Source organism: Hippichthys cyanospilos, chromosome 6 (genome assembly GCF_059441005.1).
Source record: "Hippichthys cyanospilos isolate Australia breed blue-spotted pipefish chromosome 6, RoL_Hcya_1.0, whole genome shotgun sequence".
In the NCBI taxonomy this organism is placed as follows: domain Eukaryota; kingdom Metazoa; phylum Chordata; class Actinopteri; order Syngnathiformes; family Syngnathidae; genus Hippichthys; species Hippichthys cyanospilos.
This window is the reverse complement of record NC_142374.1, coordinates 16,177,762-16,202,285: the sequence shown is the minus strand read 5'-3', so window position 1 is coordinate 16,202,285 and position 24,524 is coordinate 16,177,762. Positions and strand designations below refer to the sequence as shown.

At 38.5% G+C, this 24,524-nt stretch overlaps 1 protein-coding gene across 3 annotated transcripts in view; it reads right to left on the bottom strand.

Moving 5' to 3' along the window:
- Window positions 1-5,433: 5,433 nt before the first annotated feature.
- LOC148422412 (uncharacterized) overlaps window positions 5,434-24,524 on the bottom strand; it is a 43,331-nt gene continuing 24,240 nt past the window's right edge. For 2 of the 3 annotated variants that reach the window (XM_088416308.1, XM_088416307.1), the window contains 6 exons: window positions 22,664-22,766; window positions 21,198-21,465; window positions 20,108-20,277; window positions 19,774-19,888; window positions 17,774-17,973; window positions 13,245-16,239 (listed from right to left, as the gene is read on the bottom strand). In XM_088416308.1, coding sequence (XP_088272434.1) covers window positions 16,135-16,239; window positions 17,774-17,973; window positions 19,774-19,888; window positions 20,108-20,277; window positions 21,198-21,465; window positions 22,664-22,766 — 961 coding nt within the window. In that variant the 3' untranslated portion in view covers window positions 13,245-16,134. Of the gene's footprint in view, window positions 7,288-13,244; window positions 16,240-17,773; window positions 17,974-19,773; window positions 19,889-20,107; window positions 20,278-21,197; window positions 21,466-22,663; window positions 22,767-24,524 lie in introns of those variants that run through there. The other variant, XR_015865810.1, reaches the window with a different exon arrangement.

Below are 24,524 nucleotides of genomic sequence, written 5' to 3'. Positions count from 1 at the left end.
TGAATGAGTTAAAATACAATGTTAAGTTCAATTCAAAACAGTAACCACACACAAATAAAAAAAGATCCATTTTACATCCTGTTGTTGAGAACAAGTAAGGATGAATGTGGCAATTCTACATTAGGGGAGACATTTCTGCTTTCACAATAAATCAAGTGTAATCGAAACATTTTTTTTACTTACTGACACATCCTCCCTGCCAAGAAGACAGATTAGGAAGAGTCGAGGGGGATCCAGGCAGGAAATAAGACATTTTAATGTCAAAACAAGCACAATTTCTGACATGTTCAACACACCGCAAAACTCAGGCTAACCTGACAAGAACAAGATTAAATGTGATCTTTTCAGAGTGCACTGGAATGTTTATGTAGCGTGCCGCCAGTCTGAAGCGACAACACACAACCGTAATTGCAAACTGTCACACATATAAAGAATGCATGAACTAATTAAGCTACACTGGGAAAGCATGCCATCTTGTTTGAAAGCAGCATGGCCATTTCTATCAGAATGTTGCTGACTAATGTGTTGCTTGGAGCAAAATATATTTGATTGGCTTCAAAAGAGAAAAAAAAGTGCCCCGCAAAAGGCCATCATTATCAGTAAATTCAAGTACACATTCAATTAAAAATATTGCCGTTAGGTTTTAATTAGTTGTATGCCAGTTTAATTACACCGGACGTAGCTTCTTCTTGGCCCAGTTTAAAATTCAAAGTTGATGTGCTGTTGATCACATTTAACATATGACCCAAGAACTGAAAAAGGCTTCCATCAGGACCTCATTAATGATGCTTGAACAAAGTTGCACTACTGAAAATCTTTACTGGCAAAAGAAACAAATCTGGCACTGGACTTTCTAAGTTTGACTTTTCTTCCATATTAGAGCACTACAAATGTGTCAGAAGATCTCTTGTACAAAGCAATCTTCAACTCAGGCCACACAATTTCACTTGGATTACGTTTGGGCTCTGGTTAGCTGTTAGGGCCATTCTGAAACACATTTTCCCCAGATGATCAAAACATTCTTTTTCTGAGAAGCATGTGAAGGTGAAATTCCTTGTCGAATGTTATCTTTCTCGATACTTATTGTTGTATTGGGAAACGTTCATAAATCCCTCTACCTTGACCTTCTTTTAAAATTGAATTGGATGTGCGGATATAAAAACTGTTATTTAGAGCTGCTCGTATTTTTTTTCCAAATACTAAGAGGCTCCAGTTGCAAGAGGAAAAATAAGATGCCTGACAAGATGTAAGTAATGGGGATCTGGTGATCTGCACCAGCAGGATCATCACAAATGATGTTAATTAAGAAATTAAGGGTTGGATTCATAGGACAAACTGGGAGACTTTATCTTGCAAAAATAAGTTATTTTTCTGATTGGCATGTGGTTGTTATATTCCCATTAATGCTGGGAAATGCACCTAGCATTTTGGGTGTGCAGACATTTTTTTAAGTGCTGCCCATCACGTTTCATATAGAAACAAATGAGGAAATATGACTGGAGTATGAGAAAAGTTTTTTTTTTCCAATATTCACCAACTCAAGCCTGGATCTTTTGAGTTGTGGTGTTTGTGTATACTTTTTATGTGCACTGTAGCTCACATTTAATATGAAAACAAAGGAGGAAATATTGATTTTGTTTGAAGACAATTGTGATTTTTCCACATTCTGTATTCACTTCAAGTCAAAACTGAAGCCTGACTTTTATGAGTTGGGGTGTATAGAATTTTCATATGCATATTACAATTATATGAAACAAATATGGAAATGTTAAGGAAAAATATGTTTTTTACACCTTCTATGTTCATTCGGCTCACGTCAACACTCAAGCTTGAATCGTTTGAGTTGAGGTATACAGACTTTTTATTTGCACCTTAGATCATATTTAATATGAAAAAAAATAAAGAAGTATTGATTGAGGTTTAAGAGAAATGTGTTGTTTTTTTCCATGTTCTAGATTCACTTCAAGTCAAAACTTTAGCCTGAACCTTATAATTTGGGGTGGGTAGACTTTTTATATGTGCCATAGATCACATTTTATTTGGAAACAAATTGGAAACTATTGATTGAGGTGTAAGAAAAAGGTGTTATATCACATTCTATATTCACTTCAATACAAAATTCAAGCCTGGATCTTTTGAGTTGGGGCATGTAGACTTTTTATATCCACTGTAATTTTTATATGAAAGCAAATGTGGAAATATTGAGATTTAAAGAAAATGTGTCATTTTTCTCAAGTTCAATATTCACCATCAAATCTCAGGCCTGATTCTTTTGAGGAGGGGTGTGTAGACCTATTTGCACTGTACATCACATTTTATATGGAAACAAATATGGAAAGATTGATTGAGGTTTAAGAGAAATTTGTTGAATTTTTGGTGTTATTCACTTTAAGTCAAAACTATAGCCTGAAACATTTAAGTCGGGGTTGACAGACTTTTCACGCGCATCATGGATTACATTTTGTACAAAAATAAATTGGAAAATATTGAGGATCAAGGAAAATGTGTGTTTACGTTCTATATTTACTTCAAGTCAAAACTAAACCCTGAATCATGAAGTAACACTGAGACGACATTGCAAATCTGGGATTTGTCAATTCTAATATGAATTTATTTGCGAATAGATTTGGGTCAATTCCCCATCTTCAGTTTTATGAAATTCTATTTTAATAGCAGGGTTCTATGTGGCCATTCAACTGGTCACAATAAGCAACATGTGAGGAATGCATAAGTCATCAGTGACAATAATCGGTGGCGTCCCTCTGATGTTTGTTTTCAAAAACGACTCATCAATCATTGAGGAAGCCGATGAATTATGTAGAAAAAATGATTCTTTAATATGGAACAAAATCAGAGCTCTGCTCCATGGCTCCGTCCATCACACTCTAACACTGATGGGAGGAGAACAACGACCACCAGTAAGATCACAGTCCGCTCGGCCAAAAAACAGGAGAGGCTGAAGAAAAAAAACATGGAACGCAAAACCTTAGCGCTACTGGGCGCGACCTTCAGACGCCCTCAATCTGACCTCTTGAACCACGATGGATATAGCAAGCGACCACTTTGCTGCCTCACCGGGCTCTTCTGCCTGCATGCCTTCCTCGGCGGGTTGGCATGACGACAGGTCTGAAGCAGCGGAGTGCTCTATACGCGTGGTTAAAATCATGGCTTGTGCGGAAATGGCGAGGTTCCGAGCGGCGGAGGGCGTCCGAGGAGGCGGCCCAGTAAGAACCCGATGCTACGCTAGCACAGAGACGTCAACAGAAGCACGACACACATATTGTACAGAGCAACAAAGCAACACGTCGGAGCACTTTGTTAGAAATTTGGTGTGCGCAAGGGAGGGCTGAAAATGGTCCACGACAAACGCCCGCAACTGAGCGGGTTCCATCTTTAAGGCTGTTCTCAGTCTCTTGCTACACAGGTGCCAAGCAGGCCTGCGCTTGACCTTTTGAGTAGGACTGCTTGACTTGAACTCGGCTGTGCTGACAGGCGCCCTTCGTCCAGACCAATTTCATTGCAGGGGCAAAAAAAAAAAAAAAAAAAGTATGGTCGCATATGACAATGGATTTTGCATTTGTTGTTTAAAGTTTCATTGTTAAGTACTTATTAAAGTGTTTGTAAAAATATTTTCTTATTTTTATTAGCAACAACGTTAATTTTATTATTTGTAGTGTCACGATCCTTTATATCTTTATATATACATATATATATATATATATATATATATATATATATATATATATATATATATATATATATATATATATACATATATATATATACACACATATATATATATATATATATATATATATATATATATATATACACACATATATATATATACACATATATATATATATATAGACATATACACATATATATATATATATATAGACATATACACATATATATATATATATATACATATATATATATATATATATATATATATATACATATATATATATATATATATATATATATACACATATATGAATATATATATATATATATATATATATATATATATATATATATACACATACACATATATGAATATACACATATATGAATATATATATATATATATATATATATATATATATATATATATATATATATATATATATATATATATGAATACCAAAACACTCGATAGCTGCAGCAGGATTACTTTCAACTCACTAGATGATTGTTGGTGATATGTTGGTGTTTCAGTTGAAAAAAGGATGAAAAACATTTGTCAGCTAAGGCAAAGACAGTTTATGTCCTCTAATGTTTAAATTTGAATGCTGATTATGCTTATATTTGCACACTAGCTTGTTCATTTTCTTTGCCTGCTTGGTATGAAGAAAGCTTTCTGAAAACAGGAAAATTTAGACATTATTTACAACATACTGGATTACATATTTTGCCACCCCCCCCCCAAAAAAAAAAAAAAAAAAATCAGGAAAACACTCTAAATTCACCTTACGAGGTCTTTAAAACTTTGACCCTGTGGTCACGATTGAGGTTTGACATATTGTGACTCTCAGATGGAAGTTTTACACTATTTTGTAAACTGTTATTTTTTATTTTTTTAAAGCTGTTAGCATGTGCTAGCTAGCCATTCGGTGTATCTCTGTGCGCAGCCGATTCATGTGTTTTGTTTTTGGCCATCTCTCTACTTTAAAACGTTTGGCCCCGGGGAAGAGGTGCAATGCTCTAGCTTATTTTTTATGCTTGATCACTGTCTGGTCCACAGAGCTCTGCGAGGGAAAAAGGTGAGGTATAAGAGCCACTAATGGACACAGAATCCTTGATAGATGAGGGAGCATGGATTCCTGGTAAATTAGACTCCGGAGGTGTATGCATTACCGTCTGAACGGGAGAGTAAATGAACAATCGAATGGAGGAAGCGGAAATCTATACCTGCAGGAGGATTAAAATGAAGATTTGTAATGAAGGAGTTGAGTGGTCATGGGAGGGGGCATCTGCCAGCTTCCGCCTACACGCTCGTCCTGCACACCGGGTCGCGTCGGAGGGAGGGGGGCTTTGCACAGAGAGCACTAGCACTAGCTTGACGGACACACACTTAACACACACACACGTTAATGCACTGGGTCCCAGTCTGCGTTCCACTGCACTCTCCTGGCTGCCAGAACCTCGCTGTGTCTTATAAAGAAAAACGGGCAATTGAAAAAAAAAAACAGCAACAGAAGAACAAACTAACAAACCAGGAGACACATTTAAGAACACACTTTGGAGTCCACTGGCGACAAAAGAAAAAAAAAAAGCAGAACTAAAACTTAGGATATAAAAAGCGCCAGTGGCAGTGAGTTACTGTGAGAATGTCAGTAACTTGCTTTTCAACAGTTCCACACTTCTTTTAGTCTACCAAGTATATACTAGGAACCTTACCAGGCAGCTAAAGTCTATACAGTACTGTCTTGTTCATATATTTATAGATATTTATACACTTTACAAAGTTGGCAAAAATACAGAAAGAAAGAAATTAGTAAATACATGGAATTAGATTGTACACATCACAATTGTGTGTAATTTTAAGCTTGAGCACTCTTTGTTGAGGAGGTGAACCACAGAAAATTCAGAGGAGGTGAAGGGACACGAGTGCTAGCCGCAGCATCCCCAAACAAGGCCCGGTCACATTTTACAGCGGGGTGTGTGAGAAATTACATCCCCAATTCCCTATGTGATAGCAGCAGATCCGAGTTGCTCAAAGCGCAGCCAAATTACTTCTACCGGCGGAGAGAGTAAAAGGACTCCGAGGGTGTGGATCTGGAGTAAAAAGATTATTTTTAGAGCGTCGATAAATGTGCGTTGTCTGCCCCCACCCCCGGGACGCTGGCTCTAGGATGGCGTTACAAATGGAGACGGAAGTGCATCTACTGTCCTTACTACAGGCTGCCGAAGTAACTGTAGCACTTTTGTGGCGGGGTCAGTCTGAAATATGAAACCATAAACATAAAATTAACTTTCCCAGATTACGCGTTTGGATTTCAATTTTGGCACGTGAAAGGCCCACGGTACATTTTCAATACAGTGGAACTCTAAAAAGAGAAAATATTGCATTCTGGTCAAAATCTGATTTTTAAGAAAAAGTCACTAAATGCAAATGGAATGCTTCACATATAAAATACCAGTGCAGTTTGATATTTGAACTTTAGAAAACTTTCTGATGTCTTTTTATATTCACTCGCTCCATTTGAAAACAGACTTTTTTGCGGTTTTACAAAGATATTGCTCATTTATGGCCTTATTTAGGAGGGTTATGATATATATTTAAACTTTCTCTAAAGCGAAAATTGTCTTTCACGCATATTCAACAAAGATATAAGTTTATACTCTCCCAACTGAAAGACATATGTAAAAACAACAACAAATTGTTTCGAAGCAAAGGACTTGCTTGCTTTGTTGCGTTTAGAGCTGTCAAAATTAATTGGTTAATCGAGAACTCATCAACAATAAAATTAAATCGACAACTTTTAACATGAGTAATCAGTCACAGCCATCGTTAGGATGATCAAAATCCTCAAAATTCAGCCTCTTAACAGTAATTATTCTCATTTCTGGAGAAATTTGTTTGATTCATATGTCATGTCTCATCAAAATATGACATTTGATTTTACTTTGGGGAAACGATGACCCAGTCAGTTACTGAATCCATTCCAAAACGGTTGGTGGGTACATTCATCGCTTGTGAAATATGTTGGGTTTTTTTTTTATAACTAACCAACACAAAATAAAAAGCAATAACTGGTAAATAATCTCTACATGTAGAAAAGGGGTTTTGTAATGCTCTTTAATGTAAATAAAATTGTATCTGATTATTTGAATGGACTACAACTGTATTCAAGTGGGACAACTAAAATTGTTCCATAAATGTATTATTGTACATTTTCCCTTTAACATCCCTTGCTCAGTAGCGCCACAAAAAAACAAAAATCAACACTCACGGATTTTGAACCCTCCGAAAAATGGGGTTATGCTTTAGTGGCAAATACAAATGTTGAGTTTGTACTATATTTACAAGGTCAAATCCCAGCCTTTTGGTTGTAGAGTTTCCAGGTATCACTAATCCAGGGATTTGTCTTCCTGTTGTTTCCTCACGCCAGATACAAATGTTTTTGCGGTGTCGACTGTGTTTAATGAGATAAATGCGCGCAAGCGTGCAAATAGGCCCCCGGGCCAGGCGGGCGCTCACCCACTTGTGGCCTCCGGCAGCACAATGCCCGCCTCCAAATTTGGTCTGGCATCATCCGTGTGAGCGCGGGGTCAATCCTGTCCAACACAATGGCATTACGGTAAATCCCAAAGCCAATAAGAAGACAGGCTGAGGCGTCGCCAAAGAGACGGGAGCAGAGTGACTGCCTAAAAAGACATATCCGAGCGCATCGGTGACTCGGGCTTGGTCCGCGTTTGATTTGACGTGGCGGTCTCGCCAAGGTGAGCCTGGGATGCATCAGGTAGCACTCCTTCACTTTTTCCTCCTCTCAGTGCACGACCCCCACCCACAAAAATACAGTGGACATCAAAAGCCCTTATTCAAGAAGGGCGGTTATAATCAGCATCGTCAACATCACCACTGTTATCATGAACACGTTTTGGTCATCGTGTCGAGCGACGGAGGAAAACTCCTTGTACAGCAAATGTTCATTTCCACCAACGATATTTACATAAAGTTCTCAAAAACAGAAAGATTTTCATATCACATTTGTAAAGAAATAAACTCAACACAAGAACACCAACGCTCACACATACGGACCGACAAACGCAAACAAAACGAAAAAAAATGTATCGTTTCTCGTTATTGTTACAATTCAAATAATGCTTACTGGAACCCTGATTGGGAGAAGCCACACTGGTTTGGAACAAATGCTTCAAACGAGTCAAAAGGTGAGTTTGGGGGCGGAGGCCGAGTCTGCAAGGCGCCACTTGAACGACCCAAAACCACGGCCACTAATTCGGCCATTGCGTTATGATCTAGCAAAAAAAGCATCAAGCTTGATTTCATTCCACACACGATCAGCGCGGCTTTAATTTGATATCGCGCAACTTTGGAAGAGCGGGAGACTCAGCGCCTTTCCTAAGAAGTGAATCGCTCATGCCGCATCAATCAGAGAAAAACTTGAGCTATATGAAAAGAAAGCGCAAACAATATGAGCCTCAGAGGGATAAATGGCATATTTCTACCCCCCCCCCCCCCCCCCCCCACATACAAATAATGCAGACTAATCAATTAAAAAAAAACATTTTGATATGAACTGCAGTTTGTAAAAAAAAAAAACCTCTTGTTCACAATCTTATGTGTCAGCACAAAAGCGCATTTTAACCCTTGTGGATTTATGTTACAAATTATAGAAATTCCTTTGATTTTTTTATGATATAAAAGAATCAATGAGGAAAAAAACACTAGAGAGCTGAAATTTCCAGCAGATGATTAAAACATGTTCAATTTCAAAATGTAACGATTCTGACATTTCAATGTGATTGTAGCTGGATGTGCGAGATTTTGTGTACAAAAATAATCATTGTCCAAATGTTGGACTATAAAAAAAACATAATTAACATTTTTGAGATGCATTTTAATAGTATTTATGGAATTGATTTCCCTGCGATTTTTGCAAAATTCCGTAGGGCAGCAGTCAAATTATGTAAGCAAACAGAAAATTCTTTGTTGCCTTGTTTCACCTCAAGACACTAGGTGGTGGTAGAGACCAGGTAATGGCTATAAAATGTCATCATTATTTCACAGGTTACAAAGACAGACCATACCATTTCTAAATTATTTGAGGGCGTTAATAAATATAACCTACATATTTATGGATAGAACTGATGCCACTGAACAATTCGAGTGGTCGAAGGAAAAACATATTGATAAATAACTATTATGTCTTTAAACGCATTTGCAAAATTAGGGAATAAAAATGCTTTGTGTATAGTTTGCAAAGTGTGTGCACAGAGTTAAAGTTAAGTTCTCACCTAATTATTGCACTGAATCACTCTTAACGGGGGAAAAAATGGATCTCATTAGATAGCGCAAGTGTGTTTATAAGAAAAAGGGGGAAACATGTTGCTGAACTAGCTTATTACCTTATTATTGGAGCTTGTTTAAATGTATTTATTTTTGGGAGGGACATATACTGTACAGTGTTTATATAATGAGGATGTCCAGTGGGGCGGCCACGACCATGCAGTTCTAGCAGATTTTGGCGTAAGTAAACTAATGACTCTAACAAAACCTCAGATCAAGTAATTAAATCATTAAGATGCCTTAAAGCTCTTTTATTGAGCGAGTGCAGGTACAAAATCAGTTATATTAAAAAAAAAAAAAAAAATACAGTGTCAGCCAAACAGAAACCCCATATGTCTTAATATGGTTAATTTAATCGTTTTTCACAAGTCACTCTGCATTACCAGTTTATTTATTTCACACAATCAATCTAAAATGTTAAACAGCTTCAAAACAAATCTGTTCACAGAACCAAATGCCTATGCAGGATTTGTACAGCATTATGTCACTTCAGGTTTGAAAGTTTGTGTGTTTTGGACAGTAATAAAAAAAAAGTTGTTTGTGATTATAAATGGATAGCTGTAATGCTTTGATTTAGAAGGAGCTGGTCAGCCATTAAAGTTAATGTGTGTAGATTTTTCGATGACTTATTTTTTTATGAACATGATTAGTCACTTTTCAGTCAATTGCAAACTAGTTTGGGGGAGATGATGTAACCAGATTTTTTGATGTTTTAATTTAGCAAATGGTTACAATTTAGAGCTGCGAGTCAGCAACGACTTTTAGCAGACAGATTTCCAACTGAGAATTCAAAACAAATATTGGGAATGGTTGAATAATGGATATTACAATGGATTCAAAAATTATATTTTTTGCTTGGTGATAAACAATTATATAAATCAGAAGGCCATTTCCATTAACCTATGGAAGACCAACTTTTCTCGTTCTTTTAATGGTCATATCCAAGGCAATAAAAAATAGTAGGCATTTTGTAGATGCAAGGACCCTGCCCGGGCAAAAGTTCTTTGGAGGTGACAATCCTCACAATTTCGAGACATGAGTCTGGTGGTGGTTACTTAAAAATTAAGATTCGAAAAATGTGTTCTTTTGCACATCGTTTAATATACAGTAGCCTTGATTCTAATGGCGCTAGTTTTAAGGCCGCTGGCAAAGAGACATTGTTTGTTATGCAACTTTTGAATAATAATAGCAAGTGCATTTAAATGTTTTTTTCACTTTGCAACCTTGAGCATGACTATTCATATGGTTTGCACGAGATGTAATCACAGAAAAGCTCATAGCAGATCATTATCACGCACTGTCTGTGCCCAAGGGATATTTTAGTTCACACAAAGGTTATACAGTGTTATCAAAAATTTGCATGAAGGAAAACAAAAACGCTCAGCGTTATGCTGAGAGTTTCTAATGTGCCACATAGCAACGCAGAGCAGGTGCTACTAAGAATAATGCCACATCTCTGCCAGTTTACTGGGTCGAGTCAGGTGATTTATCCCTCCTCGAGCACCATGTAATCATGGTGAAAAGAAAACGCAGCGGTTGTACATCACCTGCACACTCACCTAAGGAAACCAACGGGGTTGTGATTATTTTCCTCCATTTTACCTCTTTCCAGCATCTTCATGGTTACTAATGAGGGCACACTAGCGTTTTTTTTTTGTTTTTTTTCCTGGCAAATGTTGCCTCGGCAAACTGCGTTCCCTTCTGTCCAAGGAGTGGACACACAAACAGGCTGGTGTAGCTTAGAGGCAAACTCGATGTCTAATCTTGTGCAGATAAGGCGAAAATTGAGGTTTATCTGATGGTAATTACATAATGTAGAATCTAAGTTTGCCGCTAGTGCTCTGGGACGGCCTACTTGCTAACTCGGTCCCTCAAACGCATAGCCATAAACTAGATCGTAGTGAACAAATAGAAAAAAAATGTCCAGCGGGGTAACAAATGAAGAATTGAGTTGAGTCCAGAGGCAAGAACAAATTTGGACACATTTCATATATACTTTTTGTACACAAACGTGAACAAAAAAAAAAAAATGCCTGCTTGTATTCCTCACCCACTTGCAGATTCATCAAATTGTGTTGTAGATTGGATTTAGGCTGAAGCTGGTCACCATTTTGGAGCTGTGCACTGATGTTGAAATGAATGCAAATTATTATTATTTTTTTTTTTAAGTGTCTACTAGTCGGATTAGAAAATGTGCTAAACATTCTATGAGTGACTCAAGATGGAAAGCTCTTTTTTTTTTTTTTTTTTAAATGTTTGTAATGAAACTAGTATTAACCACAAAACTACCTTAACTTGGTAAGCCATTTCTAGGTAGCTTTAACTCACTAGCAACGGCAGTTTGTTCAATCAAAATCTGGTTAAGTAATCGACCCAAAACAGTGAGTATAAGTAACTTCACAAAAGTTGATTTGATACGGTTTTTGGTACACAGAGTGCAAAACCATCTAAGGAATTGAAAACCAAATGATTCTGTTCAATATGATTACGATTTTATTTAATATGGTATGAAGCAATTACTTTTTTTATGCCACTTTAAACGCATTTAAATGAACTTCAAGGTCAGTGTAAGTTTGCCATTTCCTAAATTATATCACTCTAGTAAAAGATTTGATATGTATCAATATATTTCAAAATGAAATGATTTGGTTCGTTTTAATTTGTCGCACTCGCATCAAAGTGGTTTGATGCAAGTGCACAATTTTGCCATTGAGCCTAGCGCAAGACCCATTCAATTAATAATTAAAAAAAAAATGGCACACCTATTAATCTTGAACTGCATGGTTGCTGACAAGCACCATGTCTGGTGCCGTCCTCCACTTGTTAAAGCCCTTGTAAAGCAAAAATAAATGTCTTGTAAATTTGACACATCACAAAGAAGAGTGTTGTTAAACAACCCTGCCAAATCAAAGACTAAAAAAAAAAAAAAAAAAAAAAAAAGGCCAAATATGTAACAAGGTCTCCAAAATGCTGTAAATTCAAGTTTTGTTTTTCACTCTCAGGTTGTGGTCTGTCAGCTGAATGTGTTGAAACCACAACCACTCATCTGTCAATCCCATATTATTGGGTGAACGACAGCATAGTTCAAAACGGTAACAGACGCAAGGTGTGTTAATTTCACAGAATCTATTATACAAAAGACGAAAATGTTGGGTCCCAAAATTGATTAAAAAAAAAAAAATCTGAATCCTGTTGGTTTCCATACATTGGAGGCACGTTACTACATTGTGGTAATCAAGCTTGCACACAAAAACAAAGTTGAAGGAAACTCGACCGTGAAAGCAAAGATTTATGCCCTTACAGCGTCATGGAAAATGTTGCAGACAGCGGATACGCATAGTATCTTTAATGTTTTTCGATTGAGACAGCTATGTGCCTTGACCGAAACGAGTAGATTGGCGTTAACATGCGATGAGCGATAGAGAGCGACGTGGCCTTTTCACGTTTTGCAAACTCGTGTGACACTTGAAAGCAACATGGCCGCGAATGTGAATGCAACGTTTCACTCCATTGCTAACCAATGGAATTTGACCGTTCTGATTGTGAGTGATTATGCTCCCGATATGCTCACAGGTACACAGATGAACAACCTGGCACACATTTTATTTTTTGGCCATACTTTTAATTGAGCTGCTCACTTGAAAATGTTTTTTTTCATATCTTGTTGGTCATAAACATATTAGCGATTTTCATTTGTGTAACCTGTTTTTCCACAGTTTGGTACTGCAAATTCCTGTGAAATGACAAGGAATTTTGTTCTACTTGTTTTTTAAATAATATATGCACTTTATTTTTGTTTCATCTTATTTTAGGATATGAAAGCTATACAATTTATAGCTAGAGTCAAAGCGTAGGAGCCATTCACTTTGTGTTTTTGTGGAAAAAGCCATGTTCCTATTGAATACAATTTTAATAAATGTAAAAAAAAAAAAGATACATTGTCTCTTTTTGTTAGTCTGTCTTGTCGTAAAATGATCACATCTATAGATGTGAAAAATCATTTTCAGTGCATCGTTTTAAATCAAAAATCGATGTCAAATCCTAAATTGAATTGAAACGACTCGTGAGACAGTCAAAGGTTCCCAACCCTACTTCACAAGCATTATGCAAATTCTAAACAATACAAAGATTTTAGGTCTCAAAGATTTTTTACATCTGTAAAAACACTCGTGAGCAAGGAGATCTAAATGACTGCTAGTATCCATGCTGTCCAATGATGTCTGTTTTATTTACTGTGAAGAAATTTGAGTTGACTGCAACTGACAAAACAGACAGCCACCGAAACACTGCGCTGGTCTCAAGCACCCGGGGAAAAGATTATCTGCTTCTCCACTATCTCGCAGTCACAGATCAGTCCATGTTCAAAAATCACACCCACGGAGTGCGAAACAGCCGCATGCGGAGAGACGCAGAATTCTATCTTTTTTTTTTTTTTTGGAGGGGTCGGCTACAAAGCCAGATCCACTCCAGCCTGACTGATTACAGCGCGGCGAGTAACAAACAGAAACTGTCCGTCGACGCTCCGATCACGCTTTTCCACTTTGTGTCACGACGACGTCGGCTCGACAGGCGAAGCAAGCTCACTTTTCTCACCATCGGGAAACATTCCACGCACGCACGCACGCATGCGCCAGAGCCGAAAAATAACAAGCGGCACAAAAAGAGGAGGACGAGAGCCCTTCATCCGTCCTCTGCGTCCTCGTCCTCATCTCGACGCCCTCAAGTCACAGCGCAGAGGCGGCCTCTCCCCCAATCTCGCCTTTCGCGCACTCCTCCCTTCATTTTCACCACCACTATAATCATCATCAAAACCATTCTCAACCTCAAGCTTGTTATTATTATTATTACATTTTGAAAAAGTGCAGATAGAACTTCCCCGTGCCCTCGTTCAGAAGGCAGGGCAGTAAAAGGAGGATGGGGAAGCGATGGCAGTAAGAAGAGAGAAAGAGAAAAGAGAAGACTTCTGGCTGCTGCGACGACAGTCGTGTTGCTCGATTACATACGCACATTTACGCACGCATTCCTACGCACACGCGCTCGCACCGGCAGGCGTACATTAATACAGATGCGCCACGGAGGCAAACGGGTGGAGAGGATGGAGGGATTCTCTGAGATCTTCGGCACGACAGGGCAAAACAAGAACGCATGGCAGCACGAAGAATTCCATCCACAAATTGAAGTGAGCACACATTTTGAACGCATGCACACAAAACAGCACAAACTTTGCGTTGCCTTTGTTGCAAGAAGATCCCAAACTGGTTCCCCTCCTTCGCTTTGAAAAATGACATCATCGTAGCGTCTGGGATTTAGAGTTTTCCTTTTTTTTTTTTCCTTCGCGTCTTCTTTTTTCTCTCTCCGCGTCAAGGGCTTATTGTCTGGAAAAATCAGGAGTGATCCGTCTCATGAGTTTATCGCGTTCCCGCTTTCCCAGCTTCGGAAAGTTCAGTACATGTACGGTATATCTTTTGACCTCTAGTTTTGTTTGGAGCTACAGCACAGCACCCACAGCACATAGACGACAAGGGGAAGGTGGCGGGAGTCGGGAGGATGGGACCGCTAATATTGTGCCGGGGGATAAGAAAGAGGGAACAATAAAGAGGAAATGAGGGTAGAAGAGAAAAGAGGAGAGAGACACGAGTATCAACAAAACCATCGGCTGCTTTCGTCAAAAACTGAGGACTGATTGCTTTCTACGTCTTAGGTCAAATGTTAAACTACACTAATTGTTATTAAAAAAGGACAGAGCGACATAATCGGAAGCGTGTCGGTAATGGGAACTAAACATTTTGCACTGGTGAACTCGTTCGAACGTATTTACATAGTACATTCAAATATATTTGAAAATGCATGACATAAATGCTGTGTAATTTCGGATTCAGCCTACGAGTTCGTTGTATTCGCGAATACGTCGGATGCGCTTGCAAATATGTCTGAATGCATTTATATATTTACTAGTAGGTTCTAAAGTATTTTCAAAGACACTCGAAGGTATTTACATGTAATTACCTAAATATATAAATCTACCATATTTGTAACAGAAATGCTAAAAACCTAGCATTTTGCTACAAGGGTGTGCTGGTCAACACCCTGCAAATTTGAGTACGTTTGAATGTATTTGTGAGCACATTCGAAGGTACTTGCAAATGGGTCAGAACATGTTTATTCACTAATACATTCAAAAGTATTTTCAGATATGTTCAAACTAACATGTTTGAATGTGTTCACTAGCACATTTGATTTCGTTTTCAAATACGTTTGAATATATTTGCATATATTTTCGAGTATATTGCGAACATACTCACAATTACGTTTGAGAGTACTTGTTCGATAGATGCTAAAAACAATGAGCGCTGCTCAGCAAAACTCTCTGGCATTATGGGAACATGTGTTACGTTCCTAGCATTTAGCATACAAGAACACTCGGAGATATTTGCTAGTGTGTGCAAACTATAGGTTCGAAAATAGGTTCGAACCTACTTGTAAAGGCATATATGCAAGTATGTTCAAATGAGACTGCCAGTCCAAAAGGTTTAATCCAGATTGTCAGCTCCACGTTTTAGTAGAAGACAAATGAACGGAAAGAAGAACAGATAAAGAACATACCCTACTGTATAGGGGAAGGGGTTCAACTATGATCCTATTATATTCATTTTTATGTACATACAGTACATACTGTATAGTATCACGTTCCTGGAATTTTCACACGCTATAATTATATATCACTCAAGATTCTCTGTGATCCCACGGGACTGGCACCTTCAGTGGGTCAGTGGCTGCAGTGCAGTTCAGGACCGAGGGGTCCGCACGTTGACACAAGACATTAGGCCTCCACAGACAAAGTGCAGAAGGACATCAAAAACAGGAGGGAGGGGACGCGCTGACAAGGCGGCGAGAAAAAGAAACGGAGACAGAGGGAAGAACAAGAAGGGCTGGAGAGGACGAGAGAAAGAGTTTAAAGGTTTAAGAGAGCAGATGGCTAATTGTACCCGTGTTTGGCGGCCTGGCAGCAAGTCAGTCTTGTGCATAAGGACGGGACTGGGAGGAAAAAAGGCTGGGGGAAATCGAAGGGCCACGGAGGAAGGTGGGCGGTGCCATCAGGCTTTGAGGGCGTGCCACTGGGCCACGTTGGTGCGCGGCCGGGCAAGCATGTCTTTCCAGTGCTTCACCTCCGCTGGACCGCTCTTCCACGATAGGTAGATCTAAAACGAGAGACCAAGAAGAAGATCATTGAACATCTCCAAGTCATCTTTCGAACCGAACAAAGGTAGAGTAAAATCACATGCATAATATGCACCCCAACTCAACTCTATAAAGTCATTAAAAAAAAAAAGTCTGCCCCCTTTTATAATATGGTTTCCCATTACTGGTATCCAATACCATCATCTGCGTGTATTTGTGCAAACGCATGTCTTTAATGCGAAAACATTGGACCATTATGGTTGAAGGTTTCTCTAGTTTTACCATCTAAACTATTCAAAATCGAAAATAATGACAGACATATCCGTCTACAAAGGCATTACCATACAATAAGCCTATTTTGGTACCTTAGGTAAAAAAACTACCATATTACAAACTCACCGTGAACCATAGTTTGTTAGCTAAGATGCTAAATCCAGTGCTGACTTTTGAACAGGCCTTGGAAAGATTTAAAATATGATGGTATAATTTGCATCTTATTGTTGGATGTTACAGTTAAGTGATTGTCATGAGTCTGCTATGCTAGTACCAGTTTGCATGAGCTTGTCAATGCACCACTTATTTTGATCTGGTTTGATCCTGACTAGCGCGCAACAACTGTCTGCGTGCTTCTTGACTTTCTTGTTTGCTTAATCTGCAAAATGGGCCATACAGTAGCTTTTTGATGATTAGCATGCAGAGGTCTACCTAGGCTGTAATTTCTACATTTTTAAAGATGGCTCCACCATCAGACACTAACATAATTATTCAATCCTGACAGGTACTTTGCACCTGCTGCACATTTAGAATCAAAACTGCACTCTAACACATGCATACGTGTTGTTGAAGCCATACAGCACTTGAATGTCAGCGGAGTCCTGCTCCCCTATGGTTATGGTAGAAATTTGCACCGGCAGCTTTCAGCGAAAAAGCCTTTCTATTTGAAAAGCTCTCGGATGTCAAATAGAGTTTAAAAACGAAATAGCTAGAAAATCCATTTTGTGAGGTTGTATGAAGGGGTTATATACAGGTCTTTGGTTCAAGGCACAAAGCTCTTACACCATATGAAATACCATTCATAATTTGGCACTGTGTTTTGGGGTTTTGTGTCTCCATTTTATAACACGTCTTTTCATCTCACCTGAAATCAGCTATAGTTCAACTAATGAAGTAAATCAACAGCTCTGCCTCCGGCTCCAGTTTTACTATATCCATCAGAATTCCAAAATCTTTTAATAATTTACACCTCTGTATGAAAATGTGCGATAATGCTAAGTCACTTGGACCGACAGGTGCCCCAGAAAAGGCAGCACTTATGACATAGACATATCGGGAAGCACCATAACATTATCCCAATCAAGTGACAGTGAAGATGACGGATTATATTTATCCATACGCATATGAGTGGATTATAAATATTCATGATAGATTATATCGTTGCTCCTAACTTTGGGCGTTTCGGATGTAGATTTGCATAAAACCTGCGTTGAAAATCTAAAGGGGACATTCCTGTCGTCATAGAGGGCAACGACAACAAAGCCTACGCGCAGACTTTACCTTGCCGATAACATCATTGCGGCTGAGTCTGTCCTTGTCCATGACAGTGATGATGATGGTGGTCTCCCTCAGCACATGGGCGGGAACATCGAAGGGAAAGGACTCGTTGAAGACGGGATTCAGACAGCGCTTCATTGTGACTGTCTTTTTCTTCTCGACGCGCCTGTCTTTGTGCATCAGCCACACCTTCACGTATGGATCTGCAATATGGGAGCACATGGAAACATTGATGGCCCATTTGCTGTGTATTTTTTTTTTTTTTTAAGAGAGACTGAGACAGAGATTTCCCTCTTCATCGCTAAAGTATGAAAGACAGCAAGATCCCAGTTACATAGTTTGAGCTCAAGGTCAACCTATTCCCTGGACAAGGAAACATACAAATAAGCAAGTATTTCTGGAGTAAAGGCCGGGGTCTGTGCCACCAGTTGAGACAGCTACTGTGTGAATGTTAAGAAGGACAAAGGCATCTGCACTCATGCTTTTGTGTAGGGGGGAAAGACATACTTTATTGTTTTGTTATTGTTCAGCTGTCACTCATTTTTGAATGGAGAAGAATTAAAAAAAAGAATTATATTGCACAGCAGTGAAAATTATACCTTAGCATGGCTTCCAAGCACTTAGTGTGCATCTTAACAGACAGCTCCATGTTGTTCTATAATGGCTACAGCCCCCATCCATCATAAGAAGCCTATGGATTTCTTAAATCATGCCTTCACATACAATAACGAAGGGCAGTACCATTACTTTTTTTCATTTTCTAACAAAAGGCTAGACTAAACTAACAAAATGTATTGGTACTTGTAGCGATGTGTCATTTGTCTTGGAAAATCCAACTTTTTTTACAGCAGTAAACAAAAGGTAATTGTGACACAAGTGCGCTGATTGCTTTGATGTGATTATGCTATTTTACCCCATTGTATGCTATCCTGCTATTTTGCTATTTACTGTGCAATCAGAGGGCTCGAAGGTAACATGCGCACGTATAACCTAACATTAAGAATTTTCAAGGCACATGCCTTTGTTCAGCCAATTTTATTGTGGACAAAAAATGGTGATGTTAGCAAGATATGGTGGCAGTAAACTGAACTGATGTCAGAAGGAGCCGCAGTTTGCCACCACTTGAGGTTTACGGTAAAACTAAGTACAAAAAAAGTGATTTGCACCATTGTGTATTTGTGTTTGTGGAAAAAAATTGTCATGATCTACTCCAGTTGGCTTTGCAAGAAAAAAAATGACAAATGATGATAATAAAGTGTTATTTTTGTTTTTACAATCTTTAAGTTATGTAAAGAAAGTGCATTTTTTTTCATTAAAAACTGTGTTGCCTACAACTGGTTTTTTTTGTTTTTGTTTGTTTGTTTATTTTGATTGGCATACTAACCACGAGGATGAAAGATGGAAACCTTGTTATTTGATTAGATTTTGTATACCCAAGTGCCTTTATGGACCATTTATTGTATTTACTGTAGGTAAAATTTTAAAGGAATTTCACTGCCAACATTCTCCTTGATCTATGCCAGATTTTACAGAATTACAGAAAGAACACATTGTGTAGATATTTGAAGTTATAAATACAGTATTAATGTATAGATGGACCTGTTTTGAAAAATGTTAATATTACTCACAGACATATATTCTTTATCCTCTATGAAGAACAACTAATATAACTTAATCATGCTGTCAGGTGGCAACAGTAAATTGTTTGGAATTCCCTCCATATACATACACAAATATAAATCTCTGACAAAGATACAGGCACCTTGTCAGTGAGGTAAAATGCTTGCTATAATGTCACCTTGCTACACAGCTATAAATGGCATGACCCTGATCAGGAAGCAGGTGATATGCATCCTCCGAACAGAGCGCGGCATTGAATATATAAATATTGAACAGGTGCTGTGCAGCGTCACACAATCCAAAGTCACTTGAGGGTCACATGACTGCTGAGCAAGGGTTGGAGATAGGAGGGGAAACACAAACAAATAATAACCAAAATCTACCTGAGGTGCCCCCGATATCCATGGCTTTGAGATTACGGGCTTTGATTATGTTCACAGTGATGGTGTTGGCAGTGGGATTATAGCAGAGAGACACCAGCAAGTCCCCCCGTCTCCCCTGAGGAACACAAACATGTGCGGCAACTAGTATCTGATTTGGTAAGGGAATATCAAATTCCAGAAAGCTCACTATTCTGTAATTTATAATCACAATAATTAATGGTGCATAACGCAAGGAACAAATCAGTTGGTTAGGATGAAATTGAAAGTGGATGGCATTGGCACGCTGAGTGAAAAAGCGTAATTAAAACATTGGAAACATTCCTCCTTCGCTTACACTGCCATCACTGCAGGGCTTAAGCTCCTTCCAGAAGGTCTTTATCTGACCCAATTCCACCTTGTTAAGTGGGATTGAGACCTCGCCGATGGGGTCATTCCTGCTGAAGCGGTCGTAGTCCAACACCTGAAGGTAAAGTGTGCGCTCTCTCACCTTCTCATAGGGGAAACCTAAAGGCAAAACAAAATGAGATGTGCAATTATCTTTATTTATGGGACCAGTCTGCACTCTCTCGCAAATCACTCGAGGGTCTCATTAAATTGCAGTCATGCACATTCTTTCAAGTGCAATAATGCTTATGACTCAACAAGTTCAGCCACGTCAGTTGAATCTCAAAACCTGTTTCATCATACGCTAAAAATGAGAATCACGGCATTCTAGTGTTCACAAATGAATTAACGGCGTATTTAAAGGGGAGGTCAGGTCAAAGATGTTCTTGAAAATATGTTTAATACGCCCCCACTACTCTAAACAAAGCATTGTGATTAATATTGCAGCCATGAAATATGAGTTGATGAGCAAAATCCACCCTTTTTTGTTTATTTCAGGGGGCGACCGTTTTGCCATTTGCTGGTGACTGAAAATGACATCACAGTACTTCAGGTAAAAATTAAAAAAAAAGTCAAAAATTGGACATGTGACAGTCGCAAGCTGAGCAGTAATTGGTCATTATCTGGGCCACTATGATTTGATTTTTAGTCGACAGCAAATAAAAAAATGACCCATAAAATAATAAAAACGGGTGGATTTTGCTCAAATCATATTTTTTAAAAAACACCTTAATAATAATCACAATAGCATGTTCTTAGTGTGGGCTTACAGAAGATTTTATTGTGAAGAAATTTACTTGCATTTCCCACTAATGTTTTCCATGAAAATAGTGGTCTCATAACTAAGGGTTAGAATTTTTTTTTTTGTGCAAGTCAGTTCAGGTTTACTCGTAGCAATTAATTATAATAATAATATTAGGAATTAATTGTAAACTCAGATGTTTTTTAGTTAGGCATTTTTTTAATCAAAATTTCATCAGGCTGGCAGTGAATGAATGAAAAAGTGGTCAGTTACAAATGTTATAGAAAACGATGCACACCCTCAAACAGGAAGGTTTCATTCCAGTGGGGGTTAAGGTTCTTCCTCTTGACCTTTGTCTCCAACTTGTGCTTCTTATCGGGCAGCAGGTAGATTTTGACGAAGGGATCCGAAGTTCCGGAGAAATCCTTGGCTGGGAGCTCCTGACCCCTGAGAACTTTGACGGTAAGGGTTGTGTTCTGGAAGCTGTAGCCTATACTGAACTGGATGCGACCCAGCTTCTCACTGATTGGTCCCTCGCCATCATCGTCTTCTGAACCTGGAGACAGCTGTGAGGACCACAAGTGCTTTCAAAATTCAATAAAAACAAAAAAACATGGAACAAAGGCAGACATGTTCCTGTTCAGGGCAAGCGCATGGCATAATGACATAATCATGTGGCAGCCTGACCCACAGAAGCTGTGAAGGTCGAGGCAGTTAGTTGGAGGGGTTTTGAACATAGACGGTGCCTCCACTCTAATTCAGCCCCCCAACCCACAATCACATGAGGGACACATCATTTATAGTTTTCTTTATTGATTCATGCTATAAAAATGGAATATTCCTTTTTAAAAAGAAACTTCCTGCCGCATTCATCTCAATCAACTTTTAATTCCTTCCCTTGAAGGATGAACAATAACAAACACTGTATCGGAGTTGGGGGGGGCTTAAGAGTTTAGCCAATAAAAATGTGACATGCGGTCTATCAAAAATGTTGCAGGAATATCAGAAAATACATTTCATGTATTTGAAGTAAAGCCATTGGATTCTATTGCAGTTTGCCATTTTTTTCATGCATTGATGTACTCCGGGTCAATCATGTCTTCAAGACCTTGAGGTTGGCAAACATGAATATTACACAGAGTCATATTGGGTGAATAGGGAGCTGTCAGATGCTCAGGGCATTATAAAAAGGCATGTTGTCTTGGTTAAAAAGACAAGATATTCTGCCACAAGCTATCCCTCACAATTCTTCTTCATCTCGAGCCAATTACCTGATTGTGGATTTACTTCAATTCCTCATTCATCCCAAAACATTGGGTCAAAATGAATATCCATGAATTGTTTTTTTTATTGGTTACTCATTGTTTTGGGCTAATTGTGAGCAACCCCATTTTGAGTTTAGCCTCTTCATTTAGCCCCAAAACATTGGGTCAAAAAAACAAACAAACAAAATTAGATTATTAATTTTTGAGCCAATTATTGGATCAAAAGTCAGTAGCCCAAAATTGGGTTGTTTTGTAGGTTATTCATTTTGACAATATTTTGGTGAATTGGGTTGTTTTGTATAAAACAACACAAACTTTATTTTTTGTAATTAAAATGACTCGTCTTTGAGTTAAATCAATGACCCTAAATATTGAGTTGATCCTTTCTTGACTCAAATTTGGGTTAATTTTGATCCAGCTGTTTTTAGTGTTTGGTGTAGAAATACGTTGCGAAATCATAAGCGGTTTGCAGCATATGAGACGAGAGAGTCGGTCCTACCATCACCATGTCTCCAGTGAGGGAGTTGGCCAGGTCGGTGACAGAGGAGTGGCCGTCGGCATCGGGGGGTTGGCCTTTGGGACTGTTGGCTGGCTTGTTGCCCCTGGAAGCACAAACACACATTGACTACACAAACTCATCTCCAGAAGGAGAAAATGTCTGAGTCCATCTTCCACCTGTTTGGCAAAAAAAAAAACTACCTAACAAAAACATCAAATTGAGTCCAAATTTGTTTTAGGATAGATGTCCCTTCAAAAGTCATTGTGCTTTCTTTCGTTTGCTTTGAAACAGCCAAATCAGATCTGCCAAGAAAAAAATAAAAAAAAATCCACAGATTAAAAGCGGGTGCTAGAACTGAGGACGTTTGATGCGTGGAGTTGCATTTGATGGAACTTGGAATCTGAAATAACTGTACATATGTCCAGTGTGGCAAACATCCTCCAAAAATGCCACCCCCAGCAAGTAAAAGAATACTACTGCATAGAAAATAGAACCACTAAATTTGAACTGAAAGCAATTCAGCAGCCAACCGTTAGTTACCTGGGAGGACATGGACGAGACACCCACATATAAATGACGTGTATAAACAAGACACAGGACAAACATGTACAGCAACATGTAGAAGACAAGACATTTAACAAGACAGTGGGCGTTTTGTGTTGCGTGTGCTTGAATCTACCAAGAGTCTGCATGATTAAAAAAAAACAAAAAAAAAAACAGATCTGACATGGCAGAGCTGATATCTAAAGTGGAATAAATGTCAACACCTGTTCCTTCAAATGATAAACATTATGGTGGGATCAACACTTCTGAGTTCATACAGCGTGAAAAGTGTACAGAATGTAAACAGCAAAAGAAGGCAATACAGTTAAGATTGTTGATAAGAAATTAAAGAAAGCATGTAATAGAATAGAATATGAAGATCCAGATGTCCTGACCGATACAATGTGACACTTTGCAAAACAGCACTCCATGTATGGAAAGGCTTAACACTGAAATCTTGTTAGGCAATATATGAAAAAAAGAAAGACTGACAAATCAAACAGGATGCAGAAGGTTGAGGACGTAAACTCGACAGAAATCATAAAGACTGTAGATAAGATAGAAGCTCCAATAAGGAATGTAAGAAAGAGGAAAAGCAAGCAGAGACTCATTTATCTGTATAAGAAGAGATAGCCAGTATTAATAGCATGAACAGTGAGGTCACAGAAAGCAAAAAACAAAACAGAGAGAGTGTTACAAGCACCACATTAGATAGAAGAAAAAAAAAGAAAGCTGCAAGAAAAGATAGGAAATGAAGGAAGGAAAGCCTGGAAACACAAGAGAGGCTTAGTTTGGTCAGTCTGATAAGTATCAAAGAAGATACCAAAATAAAGAGCTCTGCACACACAAACGATATCACGGTAGACAAAGGACACACATGCTAAAAGAGAGAAAAGAAGAAATGGACAATAAATACAATTGATCATCGGCAGAAATGAAAATATGATCGAAGTAATCGTGGATGGAAGGGAAATATGTTGTGGGAGACTAAAAACAAAACGTCAAAAGGATCGAAATGCACATTTAGAGTGTCACAAAAGAGGGTGTTCACTTGAAATGAGGTCATGTCAACTTTCTTCACGCCTGATTTCCCAACTGTTTAGCAACACTCTAAAAGTGAGGATAAAACTGGGATCACAAGGGCCAAAGCACAAACTGGCATTGGCTACATGTGCATATAGCGTATATGCAAGTAGGGGTCACTCACAGAGTGAGGGCAATGCCTTGGACAGGCAGGAAACAACGAGCCCATCAACAAGTCTGTCTGTCTGGCCAGCATCTGTCACCTTTGTTTAAAATTCAAAATAGGCTTGGTGGA